We start from the raw sequence: 22,898 nt of genomic DNA on the forward strand, positions 1-22,898 counted from the left end.
GCTTGTTTTCTCCTGCTCCAGAGTCTAGGACACAAATGAAGTACAAGTTACAAGAAAGGAGGTTCTAACTAAACATCAGGAATAACTTTCTGACAGTAAGAGCTACTCGACAGTGGAATGGACTCCCTTGGGAGGTGGTATACTCTACTTCAATGGAGGTTTTTAAACAGAGGTCAGATGACCACCAGAGGTTTTTAAGCAGAGGTCGGGCTGTCATGGGTGCATTAGTTGAGATTCTTGCAGTGTAGGGGCTTGGACTACCGTAGATGAGCCTCAGGGTCCCCTCCAACTCTACAATTCTATGATATTTTATGTTTAGTGAGAAGCTTTTTCACAGTAAAGCAAAATGAAATGATAACAAACAAGTTGTAAAGTGTGCTTTTTATGCCCATAAACTACAGAGAGTGCTTAACTGAATGTGGTTTCCTGTCGCCTTTTGCCCATATTGCGACTTCCCTGTATTATGCTGTCCATAGAATGCCAAAGATATAATTTGTGGCACGGTTTGTGCTGCATAAGTTCTTTTGGAATGGGAGCATTGAACCAAAGCAATATTTTCTGTCTCCCTCAAATATAGTACCTATTGCACAAAAGCAGTACCCAAGGTGCCACTGATCTTGTATTTTGTATTTTGTGGGCAAATGTGTTGGTATATTAAATGAGCATTCAATAAACAGAAAACCAGTAGAGCAGCAAGCCTTTATGGACATAAAGAACATTGTATTGATTTGCAGTGGTCACGGGGAGTTAATAGACAGAATGGAATTCCCTGCACTGGAACCTAGCCATGACACTGAAATAAAACCAGAAATTGTCAGGAGGCCTGTTGGAGGTTATGAAAGAAAGCACTGCACGTTTGCATAAATTACTAGAAGGTTATACAAAAAGTCTATATAGTGCATATATTTATTAGCATAATATCTATATAAAGTCAGTAACATGAAAGGTATGGAGCATGACTGAGACCAAGGAATTACTGTTAAGGTTTCCAAATTTATTCAGTTTGAATTTGGATTAAGCTGCAATGGAGGCTGACCTGAACTGAGGTAATATCCACAAAATGTTGTTTAAATCACAGTTTGTGGGTTCTGAATCTTTTCTCAAGATGTACTCAACTGCTTATTCCACAGAACATCTAGAACTATGCAAAATCTATATTTGGGGCCAAACAACATACGATCTGTGAATAAGATCCATGAATCTGCCTTAAAGGAGGCAGATTGGGAATACAGTGCTTCAGTAGGAGAATTAACCTTTTCCACCATGACATTTACCCAATGAAAATTCTGGTTGGCATCCGCCCACCTCCCCCAGCTGCTATTTGGAGATACGTGTCCATATACTGTTACAGATTCCATATGTACATTTCTCTCTACACATCCCAACTGGCCCAGGGAATATAGCAGTTGGAGGAATGATTTTTTCATTCGACAAATTACTGAGGGGGAAGGGAAATCCCCTTCCCCATAGTGGTAAAGTCCCATATTGAATTCCCCTCAGCACAGCTGCCACTAAAATCCTTTAAAGATATGCACACTGTCCTCTTCGTGGGCTTCATCCCATCACATTTGGCCTTTAGTCCTCTGAGTGGACATGCAGGCTTTTCCTTCATTCTCCATAAGGAAGCGGAGGGAAAAATAAAGATGTTTTGGAGCATTAAATTGTTCTCTATTTTGGCACAGCCTTCACTGTTTAAGGTCAAAAAGCATAGATTAAATATAACTCCTTCTTCTGCCTCACTTCTAAAGTAGATATTGTCAAAATAAAATAAATACTTTACACACACATCAAGAAATAACTGCTGTGCAAAATTGCCCTCTGTTTTTATTCTTGAAAGACCTGGTTCTTGAAGCATTATATTAGCGTGAAGTCTGTGCCACAGCTCTCTTGCTGATGCATATGCAGTACCTTGAACAGAAAATTAGAGGCTTTCAGTGTTGCGCTGCCACTGTATTTCAACGAATCTTTTGTCAGTGGTGATTAAAAAAAAAAGAAATACATAGCATGATAAAATTGGATTCAGGTTCTTAGTGTTTACTGGAATGTACTAGCTCTATGATTTTCTACTGCACTGAGGCTTATATTCAGAAAGGGCGGATGTCAGAAAGATAGATAGGTACCTTCACGGCAGGTAACGTGTAGGTTGATGGGTTTTACAAAACACCAGAGCTGTCAGCGTGACTGTTGAGCGCCTTCACTAACTTCAGATGCTTGAATAGGGGGCAAGGAGGGGCAGCACTTTGTGATAGTATTCTTTTTGACATGTCAGCTTCTAGCATCCCTCGAGTATGTTATTTCATGTTGTCAAATTGGAGCCGGGTAAGGAAGTTTGGCCCGTGTCCATAAACTTCAAAGCTTTAGGGAAATATGTGGAGAACTATGTCATCCACATAGATTGAAAGAAGTGGTGTGGTAGGTTTTCACCTCAAAAGAACATGGTATAATGTTTTAGCGCTGTAACTGTGGGTTGTATCCATTGTTAAAGTCATTTACAGTAATGTGATCATGTGCACTTTGCAACACCCCTCCCCCCCCAAGAAAATCACTTATACTATCATTGTTCTGCTGGTAAAATGTCTTTTGCCTATGGAATACCATTGCACAAGAGAATTCGTAAGCAGGTTGCTGGTAACTTCATTGCACAATGGATTGTACAATCTGTTGTGCAGTGAGCTATTGCATTGGATTCTGGTGATGCATTAGCATCCACTAATGCTAGAGCCTTTTCTCTAGCAAACAGAGATACAAACCTAAGCTCTGATTTAACTTGTATTTTTTGGTTGTGCTGCCAGTAATTTGTTTGGTTTATTACTTTTCTATTAAAAAAACAACAACTTGTTTTAGTGATCTTAGTTATTTCTCTGTTTGGGAACTATTTAACATAACTAACTAATTCATAAAGTTGTGCAGTCCTGATATATGGGCTTTCATATAAAAGAAAAGCTCATACTTTGATTTTTCTACAATTCCTTGTTATCTGATTTTGTATCTACCCCTTCATTCACAAAGAGAATGTTACTGATATTCTCCAGCCATACACTCTGTCATATTCTCATCCGTTGCTCCCTTTCCCCACTTCCTTCTTTGACTACTGGGTATTAAATTTTATAGCTACCTCATGCATATGTTGATATTGATTGCAGTTGAGGCTTATTGTTGTTTTTATAATGGATGCATTATTTCATTTCACTTTATATGTCATCTTACTGTTCATATTGTATGCTGTGCTGTAAGTTGCCCTGTCCTCTGATCTGTAGTGAGGATGGGGTGCAAAAACTCTCTGTAATAAAGCACTGCTTCCTTCAAAAAATCTCAACTGTTCATATATAAACTGAAGACATCAATCTTTCAGTAGGGAGAAAACAGCATTTTCAACATCTCTTTTATGAATGTGAAATTCAACTGAGTATTGTGAACTGCCTTGCTTCTTGAGTTAAAGATCAGAAGGCTATGGAAGAAAATTGTGGTCTAATGGAGGTAGAAATAAATATCAATCCTTTTCAACAGCAATCTGTTTCTGGCTTGCATGTTTTCACATCATATTAAATATAAATGAACTTTGTGTAAGAGAGAAAAAAGGAGGAAAGGAAATAATAGCACCAAACCTAATCTTTAGGGATGACAAAAAGGAATTTGCCCTATGAGACTTACCACTGCGTCATTTTTCCCAGAGCAGCATCTAGTCCCCCTTTGATTGATGACGCCTCAAAAACTTCCTCTGCAAACTGTTCTAGGCATTTGTTAGTGTCTGAGTGAAAATGTGCTTCCTAATGCCCATTTTGAACAGGCCTTCCCTTAACTTTATTCCCTAGCCTCATCTTTTGCCCTTAAATAAAATTTTAGGTGGTTGACAACTGTGATTTGAGAAATGCATTTTGGTTAGGCATTTCTAGAGATCTGTTTCCCAAAGAGAGAATTTAATTTTTCTGTTTGCCTTTTTTTCATCTTTGATGTTGAGCAATTAATCCTAAAAATTGCTTTACTGTCCCCCCTTAAGTGCTGCAGTAGATCTTAAAGCCTGGAGTGGCTCACAGTAGAAAAGGGTAGCCTAACAAGCCACATAAACTTTATGATGTGGGCATATGAGATATGCTTTAGTTAGCAATGGATAAAAATTGAACAAAACTCTCTTGAGATTTTCAGGATTTCTGATTATGCCAAGTTTTCATACTAGCGTCCTCCCCCCAAGAAAGAAGTCTTGTAATCCTCAACAGAGTTTTGTTAACTTTATACTCGTCACTAACTAGAGCATCTTTCACACCCAGACACCATAGAGTTTATCTGACTTATTTGGCTTCATAAGAACTGAAGGTGGCTCTGGAAGGCCATAGTCTAGCATCCTGTTCTAACAGTGGCCAACCATGCCTATGGAAACACTGCAAACAGGACACAAATGCAACAGCACTTCCTCCATTTGTGATTCCCAACAACTGATATCCTTTCCCTCGATGAAACCAAAAAAACTGTACAAAAATGTATTTATTAAAAGAAAGTGTGCATAAAACTGCAAATATTTAATGAAAATAGCCTACATAAATGTGTATATTAGGGAAAGGTCCTCAAAATATATATATCAGTATTTGAGGTGCTTGCTGCAGATAGCACCGCAGTGACTTTCTGAAGTTCCCAGAGGCATGGGAGTAGGAATCTTCAGGCTGGCTCAGGAAATACTTTGGTCTGAAATCCTGGAGAGCCGCTGATAGTTAGTGTACATTGGACTAGAGAACCGGAATCCCATGGGCTGTATTTGGTCTGCACAACTGTTTGAACCAGCCAGCCAACATCTCCTGAGTGCCGTCCCTCTTCAGCAGCAGTCCATAAAAAGGTAAAGGTACCCCTGCCCGTACGGGCCAGTCTTGACAGACTCTAGGGTTGTGCGCCCATCTCACTCAAGAGGCCGGGGGCCAGCGCTGTCCGCAGACACTTCCGGGTCACGTGGCCAGCGTGACGAAGCTACCCTGGCGAGCCAGAGCCGCACATGGAAACGCCGTTTACCTTCCCGCTAGTAAGCGGTCCCTATTTATCTACTTGCACCCGGGAGTGCTTTCGAACTGCTAGGTTGGCAGGCGCTGGGACCGAACAATGGGAGCTCACCCCGCCGCGGGGATTCGAACTGCCGACCTTTTGATCGGCAAGCCCTAGGCGCTGAGGCTTTTACCCACAGCGCCACCCGCGTCCCTACAGCAGTCCATACATGATCACAAAAATGCTCCCATTGGGAACTCCCACTTCATGCAGTAGCAGAAAGGAGAGGTGGGTGGATCATTGCAAACATCAAAGGAGCTCGTGAGCTCCCTGTGTTGGGAAAGGTGAACTGCAAAGTGTTGAGCGCCAACATTTCAAGGTGCCTGGATTGATTCAAAAGGAAAAGCTCAGTCTTCACTACTGTTAATCTGCTTCCTGGTCTCCTGAAAGGGGACAGATCACAGGGAGGGAAGTTCTAAGCAGCTGCTCCTGGTGATCTCTTACACCTGTTGCCCAGCTGATTTGGAAACAGATGAGCAGTGGCAAATGGGTGTGTGTGTGTGTGCACATGCATGAGAAAGTGTGGGGTGATCCCACACACTGCCAACTTTGTCCATTCTCATCACCATCATGTGGAAGGCTGGCCACAAGGAAATGCAGAGAAAAGGATCTCCTATCCCTGATCTAGATGGACCAGTGGGCTGGCTTTGTATGCGGCAGTGTTCTTTGTGCCATGAGCAACCAGTCTTGGAAAATGCAGGAACCTTTTGCAGAGAGGAAGGCATGTGCAGTACAATATTTCAGGGCTTCAGTTTAATTTGTGTCAGGTTACTAGTGATTATTCTTAGCACTTGTGCTGAATCTTGGATTTGTGAAATAAATAAGAAAAAGGGCATCTGAAGATGTGTCACGTATTTTTTCCTGTGCTGCTGAAATTTACCCATATGTTTAGGATGAAGGAGCAGAGCAGTTGGCTGGCCTCAAGGAAGACTTGAGCCTGGAAGATTGCCTTTGTTTGTATAAATTAAAGCACTAATAAAAGAGCTAAAGTCATTTAGGAAGGAGAAATACATTAGGTAAATAGCAGTAATCCATTAAAGACTAAGGAAAGAACAGCCATGTAGAAGAAGAAAATTGTCTTCCAGTTGTATAATTATAGCTGCATTTAACATAGTACTGTAAATCCTGGAAGATAACCAACCAAATAGTGATCTTATTTTTCTTTTCTTTTCTCACTTACAAAGATGAACTGCTTTAGTGTTGATGCTGCTTCGCAATTTAACAAACACATGTTTTTCAAAAGCAGTGAAAAAACGCTGAAGAGCCACCTGACTTTCACTTGAGGATAGTGATGACTTCTTTGTTTTCACCTCAGAGTAACAATACTAAAAGACTGTATGTATGTATTTGTGTGTGTGTGTGTGTAGATGTATATACACACGGTAACCTCTAATACCTGTACACATGTATACATTATTTTCCCAAAAGCTTTGAAGAAAGAGAAAAAGAGGGAAACAACTGATGACACTATGACAGTTTCCCCATTAACACTGTAGTTGGAATGAGGGTTGTGTTATGAAAACATCAGGTTAACAATGGCCATTCATTCAATGGATATTATCTTGTAGTGTGTTCTCTTAGACCATCTTTCTCCCAGACTAATCTTTGCCAACCTGGTGCCCTCCCGTTGTTCTGGAGTACAACTCTCATCAGCCCCAGCCAGCATACCTTTCTTTGCTCACTATCCTTATTTAGCGTTGTGTGTTTCCGTAGGTTCAATTTGGGCCTTAAGCAGAAGCATTTTGTTTAAATACCGTTCAAAAATGTATGCATGGAAAACAGTGTATTTCTGATGCCAGTCTTGATGTACCATCCACCTTTTTTTAAAATGGAGGGGGGCATATGGCATATTCCTAGGATTGCCATGATTAGATGCTATGTAATATAGATACGTCAGGAGGTCAAAGCTTCTTAGTAGTGGCAATGCTGTTTACTGAAATGTGGGTGGTGGGCGAGGCAATGTTTGGGCTGTACAGACACAGTGGCAGAGCCAATCTGGTGCTGCCACTGGTGCACCAGTGCATCCCTGAGTTCTCCAATGCATTTAATAGGTAAGGTAAAGGGACCCCTGACCATTAGGTCTAGTCGTGACCGAGTCTGGGGTTGCGGCGGTCATCTCGCTTTATTGGCTGAGGGAGCCGGCGTACAGCTTCTGGGTCATGTGGCCAGCATGACTAAGCCGCTTCTGGTGAACCAGAGCAGTGCACGGAAACGCCGTTTACCTTCCCGCCGGAGCGGTGCCTATTTATCTACTTGCACTTTGACATGCTTTCGAACTGCTAGGTTGGCAGGAGCAGGGACCGAGCAATGGGAGCTCACCCCGTCACGGGGATTCGAACCGCCAACCTTCTGATTGACAAGTCCTAGGCTCTGTGGTTTAACCCACAGCGCCACCCGTGTCCCACTGCATTTAATAGGCCAGTGCTAATTAAAACACATGCTGAAATACAGAAATATATTTAAAAAATAGTTGTCCGCAGGTAAGGCTAAGTAACATTCTGTATCTTTGAAACAGTGGTGCCTTCAAATGTTATAAGAGGTACATTTGTTTGTTTCCAGGATCAGTGGTTTTGGCGTGTCAGAAACAACCGAGTGATGGATGGATACCCCATGCAGATTACTTACTTCTGGAGGGGGCTGCCGCCAAGTATTGATGCAGTTTATGAAAACAGTGATGGGAATTTTGTTTTCTTTAAAGGTAAGAAGTGAAATTACACGAAGAGCCGAGTAAAAATTCATTTAAGAAACTTGCTGACATGTTGCATTTGGAGAGTTATTACATGGAAATGAGGATGACCAACTACAGAAGCAATTTTTGGAATATAACTTGTTTACACTCCTAGATAAAGTGCTCTTTTAATCAGAGTTAAGACAGTAGCCGAATCTTCCTACGAAATGCTGCCCACTGCAACTGGGGAAGCTATAGCCAAGATCTCCCCACAGATTTCTCTGTATTCATCTGGGACCTTATCAGGAAGGTATCCCACTTGGAGAAAGGGTTTCTGAATTTATGAGTGATATCACTAGTAACTTTCGGGTTAGACTAGAATTCTGACACAATGGGAGTATCTTCAAAGGTTTGGAAACTAGAATTACTTCAGTATATGGCTGCCAGATTACTGTGTCTGTGCTGTATCTATAGCTTCTGGTCTGCTTCTGGACTCAATTCAAAGCAACAGTTTTTGACCATCACAGCTTAGAAACAGGGCATTTGAAGGACTGCCTGTCTTCATACATACCCTCCCATACTCTTAAGAAATTCAATAGAGGGATCTCTATGTGTGCCCCCTTCCATATCTCAGTTAAGGCAGGGAGCTACCATGGAGAGAGTCTTCTTAGTGGTCAAACTACAATTTTAAAACATTCTCCTCAGAGCATCTTGCTTGGCACCCACTTTGTTATCATTCTGGCAAAGATCTTTTTATTTTCCCAAACTTTTTATTCTTTTATGGGCTTTGTGCTACTTGAATTTTCCTACATTGCTGTTCATTGTTTTATAGTTGTGTGTCGAGGTCCCCAGGTCCACCCCAATAACTCACACATCACAGAAATTTTTGTTTAAGATTTTTGGCATAATTTTGGCTACAACTTTATTAAAATACAAATTTGTGAGTGGTTGTGTAGGCATTGGTTGCGACTATCTGCCCCCACCATGGGGGACAGACTGACATTCCGCACGATGCGAAAGTCAGAATAGGGGAATACACTTGGGGGTTACATGGAGCCGGGAACCTGCCCTCACCCCAAATGCAACCAGGAGCTCATTGCTATGGCCCGAGCCCCCTTGACAGAGTGGACAAGCAATAGTTAGCTCCCAATTCCTTTAACGGAATCCCTTGCAGTAGCAGCATTAGAGGGGTAGGCACAGCCAATCCATGCCCCTCAACCAACCAAACCATAAACCAATGCCTAACCGCGAACCTTACAAGTTGTGACGATTTGCTACGCAATAGGCAAAAACAAAATGGCCCCAGCCAATCAGTCAGATGGACAAAATTCCTACCAAACAACCCTATTCTAGGGAGGGAGGGACGGGCAATCCGATGCACGGGCAAAAAGAGGAAGCCCTAGCCTCGTGCAAGGAGTTTTAGTATTTCTGGCTGTCAATCAATAAATGGCAACATTAACTTCTTCCCAACAACAAGGGAAGCCCCAATCGCATCAGTGGCCAACGATCAATTAGCCCGCCCCTAACTTTGGAGTGTCCTGGCGGCCCCCACCGCAACACGTGCTCTCCATGAAGGAGAACACGCTTTATCATAGCTAAATTGTATCTCCCCCACCACCAGTGTAAACTACCCTGTTTTCAGCTTGCAATCTTATGCACCTTTACTTGTGAATAAGCTCCACTGATCATAGCGGGAATCAATTCTGGATTAATATGCATGGGACTGTGCTGCTGGTTGTGCAATTTTTGTGCTTTAAATAGCATGAACTATAGAAAGATACACTTCTCCCCTCTAATTTTCCTTTCCCCCCTTCTAATCAGAGTTACTTATTTTAAGCATCAGTTGTTTATCTTGCTTATCATGTCACCTGTGTTATATTATAATTTATTTCCTTCCAATACAGTGACATTACAGTGTTCAGGTGGGAAATGAATTATTAATAAAGTTCCTGCTTTTATGCAAATATTCGTCATAATTAAAAATTGCATAAAGCCCAGAAAATATGGCATGTGGAATGAACTGTTTTTCAGCAGCCTGTGCCCCCCCCAATTTTTCGGTGTGTTTCCCACTTTTTTTTGCACCAGGCGTCAGCTGTTCCTTAAAATTAAAGGTCTTAAATATGCATCTAATTTGAGTGTAATGTGAAAATTATACTGTATGTTGAATAAATACTAGTTTATCATTGCAACCTGCTCATTGGGAGTGAAAATCCGTGTAGGATATGATTATTTATAAAGCGAGATTTGTTAAACGAGCATTTTTTACATTAACAACAATAAGGGAATTAGATGAAAACGCTCAAATTTAACTGTGTAGTTAATAAGGACTGAAAAATACTGTAGCTCAAAAGGTTTGTGAGGAGGGTAGATGAAACGCCATCAGGGACCTTTAAAACCCCTAGCAAAGATGTTAAGAAGAGGGTTGCTGGATCAGACCACAAGCATGATACAAACATGGCATAGTATCATCCATCTTAATTCAAAATGGCTGCTCTGTTGTGTGCATTAAGTTTACCATACCTGCTGGGCATGCTGAGAATGTAGGCCTTGCAGAGCCTATTCTGTTCACACAGTGGCCAGCCAGATGCAAAATGGTAGCCCATAACCAGCACATGAGCACAGTAGTACTCTCCCACTTGCGTTCCCCAGGGACTGGTATTCAGAAACACCCTGTTCCCACCCCATCATACTTACATCTTCTCCTGCACCCCAACTCCATGGCTTTCTTTCTTTGATTCTTTCTCCTATTCCCAGCTCTGTTGTTTCTTTCTAGACCCCAATACTTCTTGCTCTGTCACCGCTTTATAGCTCTCCCCTGAAACTGCTTTCCTTTTCCCCTTTCTCTCAATAGCTTCCTCAGTGTCTTCCCCTTTGTCTGAGGTAAGTTGCAGTTGTTGCTGTTGTGGCCAGAGTTAGGCACATCAACTTCTCTTTCGGCTTCCTTTTTTTACTGTAGCTGCTCCTTGGGAGAAAATAATTATCAAGGTTTGGGGGGTGGGATACAGAATGGTGGGTTTCCAGGTATAGCTATAGCTGTCTCTTTTTGGAGGTGATTGAGTTAACCAGCAATTGGCCAGGATCGAGGCCTTGTGAGGCCACCACCATTCCCTGGTGATTGTTCTCATAAATGCCACCATTCATGCACATGGTAATCCATTGCTTAGTTGCATCAGGGGCGGGGAAACTATGGCCCTTCAGATGTTGCTGGACTCCAACTCCTATGAGCCTCAATCAGCATAACCAATAATTAGGGAAGGTGGGAGTTGTGGCCCAGTATATCAAGAGACCACAGGCTTCCCACTCACACACCAGTTTAGTAAACATAAGCAATGGAAGTGAAACCACTAGAAAGAGAGAAAATGTGAGCACTAGCAGCAAAAGTCAGACCACTAGAGAGAATGTTAATGCATCGTGAGTTTGGAGTTTTAAGCAGACATACTGTTGGCATCATTTTACAAAGACACAAAGACATGCATTTTTATTTCAGTGCATTTATAATACTAGTAAGTTTGCATTCTGCATATATAGATTTCATATTGTTTTCTGACATTCCCACCCACCCTCATTCCAAGCTGGGTCTGGTTCAGGCATGTGAAGAGGACAGCTCCTGCTTTCATGTAGTATGTTTCAAGGATGTCTTCACTTGACTTTCTAGATGTGAGAGTGTGTGGAGAATTTCTGTCTAATTGGTTTCTAGTGTTCATACTTGAAACTTCAGTGTTTTAGGGGACAGGGAAGTGCCCCAACAGTGTCCATAAGTGAGTTAGGTTGTAGCCCATGTTAGTCATACTTGGAATTAATTAATTCATTGAAATGAATAAAGATGGCTGACTTAGGTACATTAATTTCAGTGAGTACTCTGAGTAGAACATAGTTTACCAACTCAATGTATCTTCATATGTATGATGAAAGCTGCATTCTTCCTGTTTGCTAAGGACCATTAGCTCAGACTTTGAATATTCTTTCACAGTGATTGATAGATGGCCTGACGAAGAAAAACCATCTACTGTAGCCCAACTCCATTTTTCTCCTATGCTCTGAAATAGAAATAATGAATCTTAGTCACCAGTCCCGTGCACACTTTCTTGGGAGTAATCACCATTTAACTATATGTTGCTTACTCCCAAGTAAACACTGCCAATTTGTTGTCATGTTCACTGCTTTTGTAATATGGTCCATTGGCATCTGTTGTAAGAGCCAGCAGACACACATTGCAGACAAAAACATTTTTAATCTTCAGAAAAGGCCTGAATCTTTTCCTCCCCATGTGTTATGTTTATATTACTGCATGCAAACCACAGAATTCAATCATGTTTTATTACCATGTAATGAAATTTCAGAGTAAGATGAGTCTGCCGAACCATTTTTCTTTTAGATTTATCTAATCATTTTACACCTCTCAAAAGCATGTTGTCCTCTAATCCTTCTCTAGAAGATTAGTTTTACTTTGAACCCTTAAGCAACTTTGAAACAACTGCCTTTATTATAATATGGCAAACATATTTTGTCCGCATTCTTTCTTAAGAAAGTCCCTTACATAACAAATTATGGGTCCTATGAAAATCACTTAGTGAAGGAAATGTCAGTTCCCATTGGCATGGCTGGTTTTTTGTGGATATACATTACATTCCTACCACCCTTCTTCCATTTGATATAGCTAAGCCACTGTCCTATATCTGGGGTAGGTTCTTCGTCACAGACTAACATGCAATGCAATACTGTTGCTGAAAATTCAGATTTGCAGGAGCAAATTTATGAATCTAATCTTAAACATTGGGATAGCTCAGTTGGCAGAGCATGAGGCTCTTAATCTCAGGGTTGTGTGTCTGAGCCCCACATTGGGGGGGGGGGAAATTGCTGCATTGCCGCGGGTTGGACTATATGACCCTCGTGGCTCCTTCCAACTCTACAATTCTGTGATTCTACCACATGGTCACATTTCCATGCTAGACATCCAGCATGCTAGACAGTATAGGTGACTGTCTGTGGCAGCACAGCACTTGGGGCTATTTAGGAAAATCTTCAAAGGGAAGGAGCATCATCTGACCCCCTTCCCAGAACTTTGGAACAATATGGTCCCAGGGCAAAATGAGACACAACAGAGGAGAGTCTGTTTTGCAACCTGAATCTGTCCTACCCTGAATCTGAGGAGACCAATTTAAATGGCAAAAGAACATGTCTGATAGGAACATTAAATGCTCCCCCTCCCATAATTTACTGCCTCTAAGTCCATATCCTGAGGCACTGTTCTTTCAACTAGACTCTCTCTGAACCAATGCAAACAAAATAAACGATTATCAACGGGGATGGGAGGAGCTACTAATTTCTGTGGGAAGGCTCAGTAAGAGGCCAGTATAGGCTGTGAAATCCTTGTGGTTGGCTTTCTTCATGGAGCACAGTGACGTCCCATGGTGCCTTGTCTTTCCTGGGTCACTTCTGGTTGAGCACCACTTGCTCAGATCAGTGTCAAAACCAATTCTACCACACACAGAAAGTCTGTCTGTCTTCACCCTGTGTTTCCTATATCATTATCTCCTATCACAGCCTTGCTGTCTGCTCAGTCTGTGATTGCATGTGACTTCTATTTAGTTATTTTAATTTCATTTGGATTCTACGTTCCCCTTTTGGAATTTGTTGCTCAAATTAGGTCTATAGAATCCTGAGCCGTTTTCTCTCAAGCCAAGACCCAGCCAAAGGACCATTTAAACTCTTGTAATGCCAAGCCAAAGGGGGGAGCTTTGCCAAGCCTCTTTCACCATTGAGGCTGAAGGAGTGGAACTTCAAAAGGCTATGCCTTGCCTGTGTGGGAGAGAGCCAATGGGCAGAGCCAATGTTTCTGGCTTTTCTCAGCTGACCCCTATATATATATTTTTTAAAAAATCAGTTTTAGAAATTTCTCAAGAACATGAAGCTTTTAAAATATATGGTTCAAATATTGTTTCATAATACAGTGAATGGGAAATCTTAGACATTCTAGCACTTAGTTATTTTTTTCTTGCCCTGCGTACCAAAGAAAAAAGAAAAAAGGGATAATTGGCTCAAGCTGGATTCATTTCATCTATACTCCTAATAATGTACTATTTTATAGAGGAAGGTCAATTAATTAAAATTCATCCGACAACTGAGAGTTGTTGTTGTTTTTAATTCACACGTCAGTGATTAGAGTTGTATAATGATAAAATCTGCCTGAAGACCCCTATTAAAACTGTATATCCACATACAGTGGTACCTCTGGTTGCAAACGGGATCCATTCTGGAGCCCCGTTCACAACATGAGCAGAACGTGACCAGTGTCTGCGTGTGTGTGGGCTGTGATTCACCACTTCTGCGCATGCGCGTGACGCCATTTTGAGCGTCTGCGCATGCCCGAGCCATGAAACCCAGAAGTAACCCGTTCCATTACTTCTGGTTCACCGCGGGACGTATTCTGAAAGAACGTAACCTGAACCGAACGTAACAAGAGGTATGACTGTACATTGAATGCGTAGAAGTGAGTTGGGGCAGGCTGGCTGGCACCGGCACCAAGTAGGAGGGCAGGGGGTCAAGGCTCCATCAAAGCTCTGCACATGCACTCCATGGGGCATCTTCATGACACGTCAGCCCCCCCTCCCCGTTGTGTGTACGAGTGGCATCAGCATCCCGTGGGGCATGCACACACACTGTGAGCATGCTGTGGGGTGTGCTGACATCATGCGTGCATGGCATGGTGACATTGCACGGCCCCGAACCCCCTCAAACATGGGTCAACTTTCAGAAGGCCACACACCAGTCGCAGGTGAGGCCAGAAGGAAACCCTATCTCTTTAGTACAGTTGGTATATTCAAAATATACCTATTTTGAAATGTATCTTCCTTCTATGAAATCTTGGCTGGATTTCATTAAAGTGCTGTATGGCCATTCAAATATTGATTGAAAATAGCATTTTACTATCCCAAATGGAAGTGTAAAATATCATTTTAAGTTGATACTTGAGTGAAAAAAATGAAACGAATAGCATAAAACCCATCTTTATTTATCTATTTAGTGCTTAGATATGTACTTAATCTTCTGCATAACGGCTCAGAATGTACAGAAACTTTGCTGTTTGGTAATATAGCATGAACACCTAATTAAAATATAGCAATATTCTTTCATAGCATTCCATGGTAGTTTTCCTGTAGGATAGGTAATGAGGAAATGCCAGATAAGTCTGTAAATATTTTTTAACTGGCAGGGATGCAGATTGTGAAATTCTTCCTAGTGTGACAAGAAATTTAAGCAGTGCTAAAAGCTAACTGTCAAAGGCGCTAAAACTTGTGCCAAGCCCAAATGCAGCAGTAGCAAAGTTGTTGTAAAATTCACACTGGTGCTGCCATAACTTTCAACACCACTCATCCCACTATTTGACAGCTTCATTTTGAAAGCTAAAATTTACTGGCAGGATATGGGTAAGAAGCAAGTAACACTGCCTGCATAGAAATTCAGGGATTTTATTTTATTTAAGTGAAGCAAGTGTAAGGAAAAGGCATGCTGAAAGCAAAATGAATATGTGATACAGATAGAATGAGCTTGAGGATCAAGTGAAGTCTTGTAGATAAATGCAAAACAGCAACAGACGTTTGCAGCCCAGCTTCTCACCTGTTCTGTCTGTGCCACTGTGCCATAGAACAGCTTAATAGGAAGGCTGGCCAGGAAAAAAACCCTGTTGTCTGCAGTGTTATGCAATATTTGCAACACTGTAAAAGAGTTTAACCGAAAGATTAGCATCTGCGCCTACTACAAAGGAGTAGCTCTTGAAGGCCCTTGAAATCACATAGATGGAAGACTGTTTATTCAAAGAAGACACCTAGCAGGTCTTTTAATTCTTTCGACATATTTTCAATCCTCCTTATGACTTTTGGAACCAGGCTCAATGCTTCTGAGAGAGCAGATTTATTTGTCTTTTCTTTGAAAATTGAACAATATTCTGGGAGATGATCTATAATGAAATGAAAAAGGTATTTAAATATACCTTCCTGAAGAAACCAGAGGCCTTTCTCCTGGGCATGGTCGGCCAATTGGTGCCAAAGAAGGATAGAACTTTCTTTATGTATGCTACAACAGCAGCAAGAATACTCCTTGCAAAGTATTGGAAGACACAAGATCTACCCACCCTGGAAGAATGGCAGATGAAGGTCATGGACTATATGGAACTGGCGGAAATGACTGGCAGAATCCGAGACCAGGGAGAAGAGTCGTTGGAAGAAGATTGGAAGAAATTTAAAGACTACCTACAGAAATACTGTAAAATTAATGAATGTTAGAATGATGCTGGGATGAAGTTAAGTGGTTTTAGCAGTAATGTTACAAAGGAGTATGTAAAAATGGATTGTTAACAGGGGAGAATGTAAAGTTGTAATATATTAAGATAAAAGTTTAAGATAGAAGCAAAGAGGGAAAGGATTTGCTGAATTAACTAACTGAACTGGAATACAAAAAAGGGAGGTGTGAGGAGGTCAGGGAAACAAGTAAATGAAAGACAAGACATGGAAAGATTGATTTATTTTTAATTGTTTTTATTTTTTCTGTATTTTGTATTTTTTGCTTCTTCTTTTTTCTTTTTCTTACTTTTGTAACTTTTTCTGAAACTTTAATAAATATTATTTTAAAAAAAGAAAGAAAAGAAAATTGAACAATAGAACTTTTCTATTGAAAATTGGCTATGGTACCCTCCTTGTAATGTGTCATATTGAATTATTGTTTGGGGGTTATGGGTGGGGTTAGTTTTTTTATTATTTTAATTGCATTGTGTTTCTATATGCTGTAACCCAACTTGAGACCTTCTTGAAGGGTGGGTAATAAAAACAAATAATAATAATAATAATAATAAATTTTTAAAAAGTATTTGCTTTGGCTCAGAGATAGCAACTTGCCTAATGATTCCTGACTGCTCTGAGATTTGAAATAAGGAACTTTCCAGTACCCTGCTAACACTTTTAATCTCTTTGCTACATGAGGTAAATATAAATGTCAATGTTAATTTTATAGCACTTTTAACATACAGATGGAACACTTTAGAATCTCTCATACTTAACCTTTCTAAAGCCCTGAGATAAAGGGCATTGATATTCCCATTGTACAGATTCCAAACAGAGGATGTGATAGTGACTCATCCAATGCTGTTTGGAGAGTTCATTAGAGGACTTATCAAATATTACCCCTCCAACATAAGGGCTGTAGGGAGAGGGGGAGAGACAGTACACACATTTGGGCTGAAATGCATGGTAGAGACAATACAAATATTATGGCCTGCCTTGTTCAGCACCCACCTAACTAAACTAAACTGTGCTCACCACAAAGGGTGATAGATAACGTTGGAACTGATCCCCACAGGTAAATTTTTCAACTTGATAATTTTTTTAAAAAATTTTTTGCCTGCTTCTTATCTTAAATTCCTTTTCAGTATGCACTTCTCAGATTGAAGGCTCTCGTTCTGTTTCTTTGCTGAAACTCCTGAAATGTGCAGCTCTCTGACCTCCTTCTCCTACTGAAATCCAGATGCTTTCTCATATAACTCCTTGAGCTGAAGAATCAGAAAATAAACTTTCTCTCTCAAAGAAAACCTGCAGTCATGTAAATCTTGAGTTTGTTATATACGGCGCATGCTACAAATAATGATGACAGCTGTGGCAGTATAAGCCCGTCATCTCCTGCATGCATAATACATCTCCATCAGTCTGAAACCAATAGAAATCTTGCATATAAATAATTACTGTTGCCATTGCCCAAGAGACTCAAATAACATATATCCGGATAGCTTCTAGAGTTTAAATTTGTTTAGTCCTAAATATCAGAGGAAAAGGTATCAGCTGGGTAGGATCTGAGAGGCAAATATAACTCGCAGTTCCATTTGCCTATGCAGTGTTAGGTACTTTTGTAGTTATTGTTCAGGAAACCATGCCTTGCTTAAATAAAGGGTCACACAGTGTAAGACATGTCTGTGCAACTTGTGTGCCACGAAGCAATACAGTCTGGTGCCGTGAACCTGAAAGCCAACAGTGGCCCACAGATGGACACAAAGGGTGAAAGGGCAGTGATGCTTATTGAGGAGGCACTGGTCTCTGGGCTGGATTCATTGGGTCATAAATATGTTGGACAGAATAATTGCAATCCTCCTTGTGATCGAAAATCCTGTTCACACACTGTTCCCAATCACAGGGAACGTATTTACGTTCAGACAAACACACCTACTATCCCCCTTCAGTTCTCTCCACTCATTGTGACATGGTTTGAGATAGAAGCAGCACGTGCATCATCACCACTTCGCTATGAATGCAGTTTAAAAGCACCTGAATGGATCCTGAATATCTTGGATGTGTTCCACTGGGGAGGAGAGCATCAAAACAATGGTGCATATCAGTATGCCACATTTGTGTGGTAGATCAGAGCCACAGTGCTGCTCTCTGTGGCTTACCTGGATGGCACTGTGAGGTTGGGGCTACCAAGACACACCAGCAGAACCTCTCTTGCCCTCCCACTGGAGTGCCTTCATAGTCCCAACCTCACCATCACTCTGCCCTACCCAACTTCCATCCAGGTAAGTTGTAACGACCCCAACTGCTAGTGATGCATATTGGGGAGGCAATAGAATGACGTGAATGTTTTCTTGAATAAGAAGAATGTATCTGAAATGTAGGAGTAGGAGCATTCTCATGCTTGAAAGCGGATTTTTAAGCAGTTGCAAAGGAGCTGATGAAAGATTTAGTTCGCAAGTTGAGCATGGGAAGGATTGAAACCGTATCCCATTTCCTAATTAAAAATGTGACAAAAGGAGATGCTGTAAATCTCAAAGATACTGGCCGAAGAAACCAAACTATTTCCTGATTTTCCCCCTGCATCCTCTTATTACTCTTTAAGACTTCCCTTATTTAATGCCGCAGAGGGATATCTATAAAACAAACCGTGAAGCAACCCTCTGGTTTTTCCATCACAGTGACTCTAGCGCAGACTTGATCCTCAATCTTTGGGGTGAATTTAAAAATGTTTGTAACAAAAACAGTGCCTAAGGGCCGATATGTGTACGTGAGGCAAGTCTGCCTGGATACTTTGTTAAGCACAAGAAAGGATATGGGTTCCCATTTTTGTACATGTCATTTTCTAAAATGATTGGTGTTGAGAAATGTATCCACTTTCCCATTAGCTTCTATGCCTAAGGGTGTCTTGCGGCATGTCCGCACTACAAATTGACAGCCTGCTTCTAAGGAACTACATCATCAGCTGAAGTTTTTCCAGTTCTGTAGCTCAAGCAGCTTGCTAAACTTGGGCATTTCTTGATCTTACCACAGACAAAGCCTTTCACTCCGTGGCAGCTCATAACATGCTGCAGAATTCAAATACAGCAGGCCTCCACCTCTCATGACCTACTAAAAGCAGCCCAGTAGCCATGAATCATCAGCTCACCACAACCCATTTTTACAGCCAAGCAGCATATGAAGTCTCTTGGTGGGCCACCATTCATGGTTGACGAGCTGCTTTCAGCTTGGTGATCCACAGCACAAATTGTGGCGGCCTGCTCCATTTGGAATTTTGGATTCTGCAGCATATTTGGAATTCTGAGGAATGACAGCCAATGTCTGGATATTGGTTCATATGTTGATATCTGCATTGTGTTCTGTTGTGTTCTTTTTTCTAATTAATGTCTTACATATTTCTTGGGGAGAGTTCAAGGGAAAGAGCCTGTTGGATGCATTTATCAACAAATGATAGTACGAGAAGCTAATGTGGATCTTTCTCCCTTCCCTCTGCTCTCAGGTAACAAGTTCTGGGTCTTCAAGGACACCACTCTCCAGCCAGGATATCCTCATGACTTGATAACATTGGGCAGTGGGATTCCACCCCATGGTATTGATTCAGCAATTTGGTGGGAAGACGTTGGGAAAACCTACTTCTTCAAAGGAGATAGGTTGGTATAGTCATCCTGGAAGGGACTAATCAACCTGTTATTTTCATAGCATTTGTGTATGACTGGTTGTGTTCCTTTGTTTTCCAATGGCCTTGTGAAAAATATTACACACATGGAATTTTTAGTGTTGGGTTGACTGTTTACTATTTCAGGGCTTTATATGTACGCTTCCACACAGGTTAAGATCTGTATCTTTTGTGTTTGCCCAACTATTATAAATCTTCTCTGTCAAGGGAAGCAAGTCTCTGAGGTTTCAGGTTCTACTGTGCACGTTCATTTGCCATTTATTTTCATTTAGCCTGCAATTAATTGTTTTATATACATCTTACAGGTGATGTCAAATAACTTCAGAGACCTAGGTACTGAAAGTTTTCAATGAATTTGCATATTTTTCTATCTCCCTTCACTTCTGTGCTTGTACTTTTGAAATCCTAGCACAAAAGAATTTAGGGTCACAACACTGAAAACAAAGTGTTACAATTTCAGTATGAGTTTGGCGACAGAAATGGAGGATGACGGAAGACCTACAATCTGCTTCGTACTCTCAGAGCAGTTTAGCTTTATGCATTATGTTATTTGTGTGAAGCAAGTGTTGTGCATGGATTGCTTCTAAAATGAACTGTGACTTTTGTTAATGCATTGTTTTAATCCTCAGTGCTCTTGGTAGTTAAGCAGGGTTTACCTCAACATGGCAAACAAGCACTGATAGAAGAGGAAGGAGATTTAGCTCTACCTTGCTCCAGTTCCCTGCTGCTCTGTCTCCCCAACTTCCTGCTGCCTTATTTTGGACCAAGATGAATCTGTGGCAAAGATTGGTCCTAGTGTTTTGTCCTTCTGCAGAAAGATTAGCAGAGAGCAGAACGTCTAGTACAGGGGCATGAATCAATTCCCCCTTGGACCCTAAAGGCGATGGGAAGTCATGCTGTGACTTCTATCTGTCTTAAGGGGATCTTGGCACCACCAAAATATTTTTCTGCCTATCTCATGTTTTCTACTTTGATAGTATCTCAATGATTTCAACCTTTCACAAGGGAGATATATATGGAGCTACCTTAACACTGAGATGTCCTTGCTTATTTGGAAGTTCTGTGTGAGATTTGGAGCTCCTGAATGTGTAGCACTGACCAAAGTGCAACTCCTGTTGCCTAGATGCTTATAGAAACCACAGGGGAATGGACTTTTCCTCATTTCCTTCATGGTCAGGTCACAGCTGTGCAGCTGTAAATAGTTATGGGCCTTCCTCTAATATTCAAATCCACTTGGAAGCACTTGAATATATAGAAGCTCTCAGTATATTGAATAACATTGTGTATATATGCAATTCAGGGAATGAACCCTGTGTGTGTAACTAGATTTCCTGGTGTTTTTTCATATATATATTTTCATATATATATTTTCAGCATAAAATACAATAAAAACAGATTAATCTAAATGAAAATGAAAAAAGAAAATAACATAAAAGGGGAAAAAGAGAAAGAGGAGAAGAAAGAAAAAATACAAAGCGCTCTAGCAGAGGTGGAACTTAACGCTTGTTTCACACAAAAGGGTATGGACCTTCCCAGGAGTCACCTGGTAGCTTCCCTTCCTTCTCCCAGGATCTTCATACAGGATCTTTCACCTTCCATCCATCACCTTCCTGTGCATTTCTCAAAAGATAAAACGCAGGCAAAAGTAGAGTGGATAGAAGGAAAATGTGAAAGAGAAAACACAAGAAATAAAGAAATAAGAAATAAAGATAAAAAGAAATAAAAAGAGAGAGAAAGAAGAATACAGCACCAACAATTTTACTGGGCACCATAGGCAGTAGGAGCTCTATGGAGTGTGTGAGACTCTCAGTTGCATCCCTGCAAGCATGCATGCTGTTTAAATCTTTTCCCCAACTGTGCTGCTAATTTTGTTTGCCTTTCTGAGCTATATAAGTCTATATTATGAAGACTGTCACAATCAGTTTTATAAATGGAGCCTTCTTTTCTGTGTACCAGCCTTGGGAGAAGAAGTAGGCAACATCTTGACGCCTGAAAAGTATGCTTAATTTCAAGCATATTGCAATCAGCATCTACTGTGAACAAAACCTGTCCTATAGTTTGTCTCCTGCAGATAGGGAGATTTGTTATTTTTTAAAAGTTTATTCCTGGGCAACAGTTTTCAACCTGCAGGTTCTTGGGACCAAGACAATGGTTGGCATCCTGTTTCTGCATTTGTGACTTACACTTTCTGTAAGTTTTATTCGATTGAGGTTTTGTATAGTAGGTTTATTTCCAAAGGCAGCTATGCTAAGTCAAGGTCTTCCTAAAATACTATTAGCTTGAGCAATATACTTAAAAAAAATCAACCTAGAGGGAACTATCAAAGGAAACTTCTGCTGATGGAGAGGCTGCTACTTAGAACTGTAGCAAGCATAATGAACCTCAGCAGGACATAAATGCAATACAGTATGTAAGAAGAAGATCGAAGAACATGAGCCATGCTAAGATAATTGAGCTATTACAGGATATTGACCACCAGTGGGAATAAGCCCATATCCCACTAAGCTTCACAGTACATATTGTTTATATCACCTTCCTCCCCCCCCTTCTTAATGTAATGTTAGAGTTGAATCCTCCTGCTGGTTTTAATTGCATGAATAAGCCTATTACGGTTTTCTTTCTGAATTAGGACAACCCACCGTTGCTTCTTTAGTAGCAATGAGGTTGTCAGGCATGAAAGAGACAGGCGAGAGGTGATGCCAAAGTCAAAGAAGCAAAATGGCCTCCCTGCTAAGACCGTGAAAATATGCTGCAGTCCTCATAGGAGAAAAATGTGCCTGGAAAACCACAAGGAGAATGTACACATGAATGAGGAAGTCCCAAAGAAGTGAAATAAATAGAAAAGTACATAACCATGCTGGATAAATCTATGCTGATTTTTCTACTGAGTACAATCTTGAATTAATCCCATGAAGTAGGGTTTGCCCGGCAGAATTCAGTTAAATTTGCTAGAGCTGTGCAAGAGACAGTGCCAGATGACTTTATCTATACTTTGCTTGAATGCCTGTTGGTTTTGTTTTTGCTTTTTTATAAAAACCAATTGGCTCTCTTCCCCTTATTACCCTGTTTCTGAACTCACTTGAGGCTTTGTAATTGGAGGCCATGGTGATCAAACCCATTTTATTTTTGAATTTTGCCACTAGTGAATCTCTTTATCTGTACATGGAAAGATGGACTTCATTTGTTCAGTGATTTTAATCTATGTGCAGGCACCCTTCTTCTAAATTTTTTTTAAAAAAATCCTGAGAATTCAGCTCTG

At 40.8% G+C, this 22,898-nt stretch overlaps 1 protein-coding gene across 3 annotated transcripts in view; it reads left to right on the top strand.

Moving 5' to 3' along the window:
* The window catches only part of MMP16 (matrix metallopeptidase 16), a 172,614-nt gene that overhangs the window by 136,483 nt on the left and 13,233 nt on the right, over positions 1 to 22,898 (top strand). For all 3 annotated transcript variants that reach the window (XM_053395711.1, XM_053395712.1, XM_053395713.1), the window contains 2 exons: positions 7,585 to 7,723; positions 19,463 to 19,613. In XM_053395711.1, the coding sequence (XP_053251686.1) occupies positions 7,585 to 7,723; positions 19,463 to 19,613 (290 nt within the window). The remainder of the gene's footprint in view (positions 1 to 7,584; positions 7,724 to 19,462; positions 19,614 to 22,898) is intronic.

The sequence above is a fragment of the Podarcis raffonei genome, chromosome 7, assembly GCF_027172205.1.
Source record: "Podarcis raffonei isolate rPodRaf1 chromosome 7, rPodRaf1.pri, whole genome shotgun sequence".
NCBI lineage: Eukaryota > Metazoa > Chordata > Lepidosauria > Squamata > Lacertidae > Podarcis > Podarcis raffonei.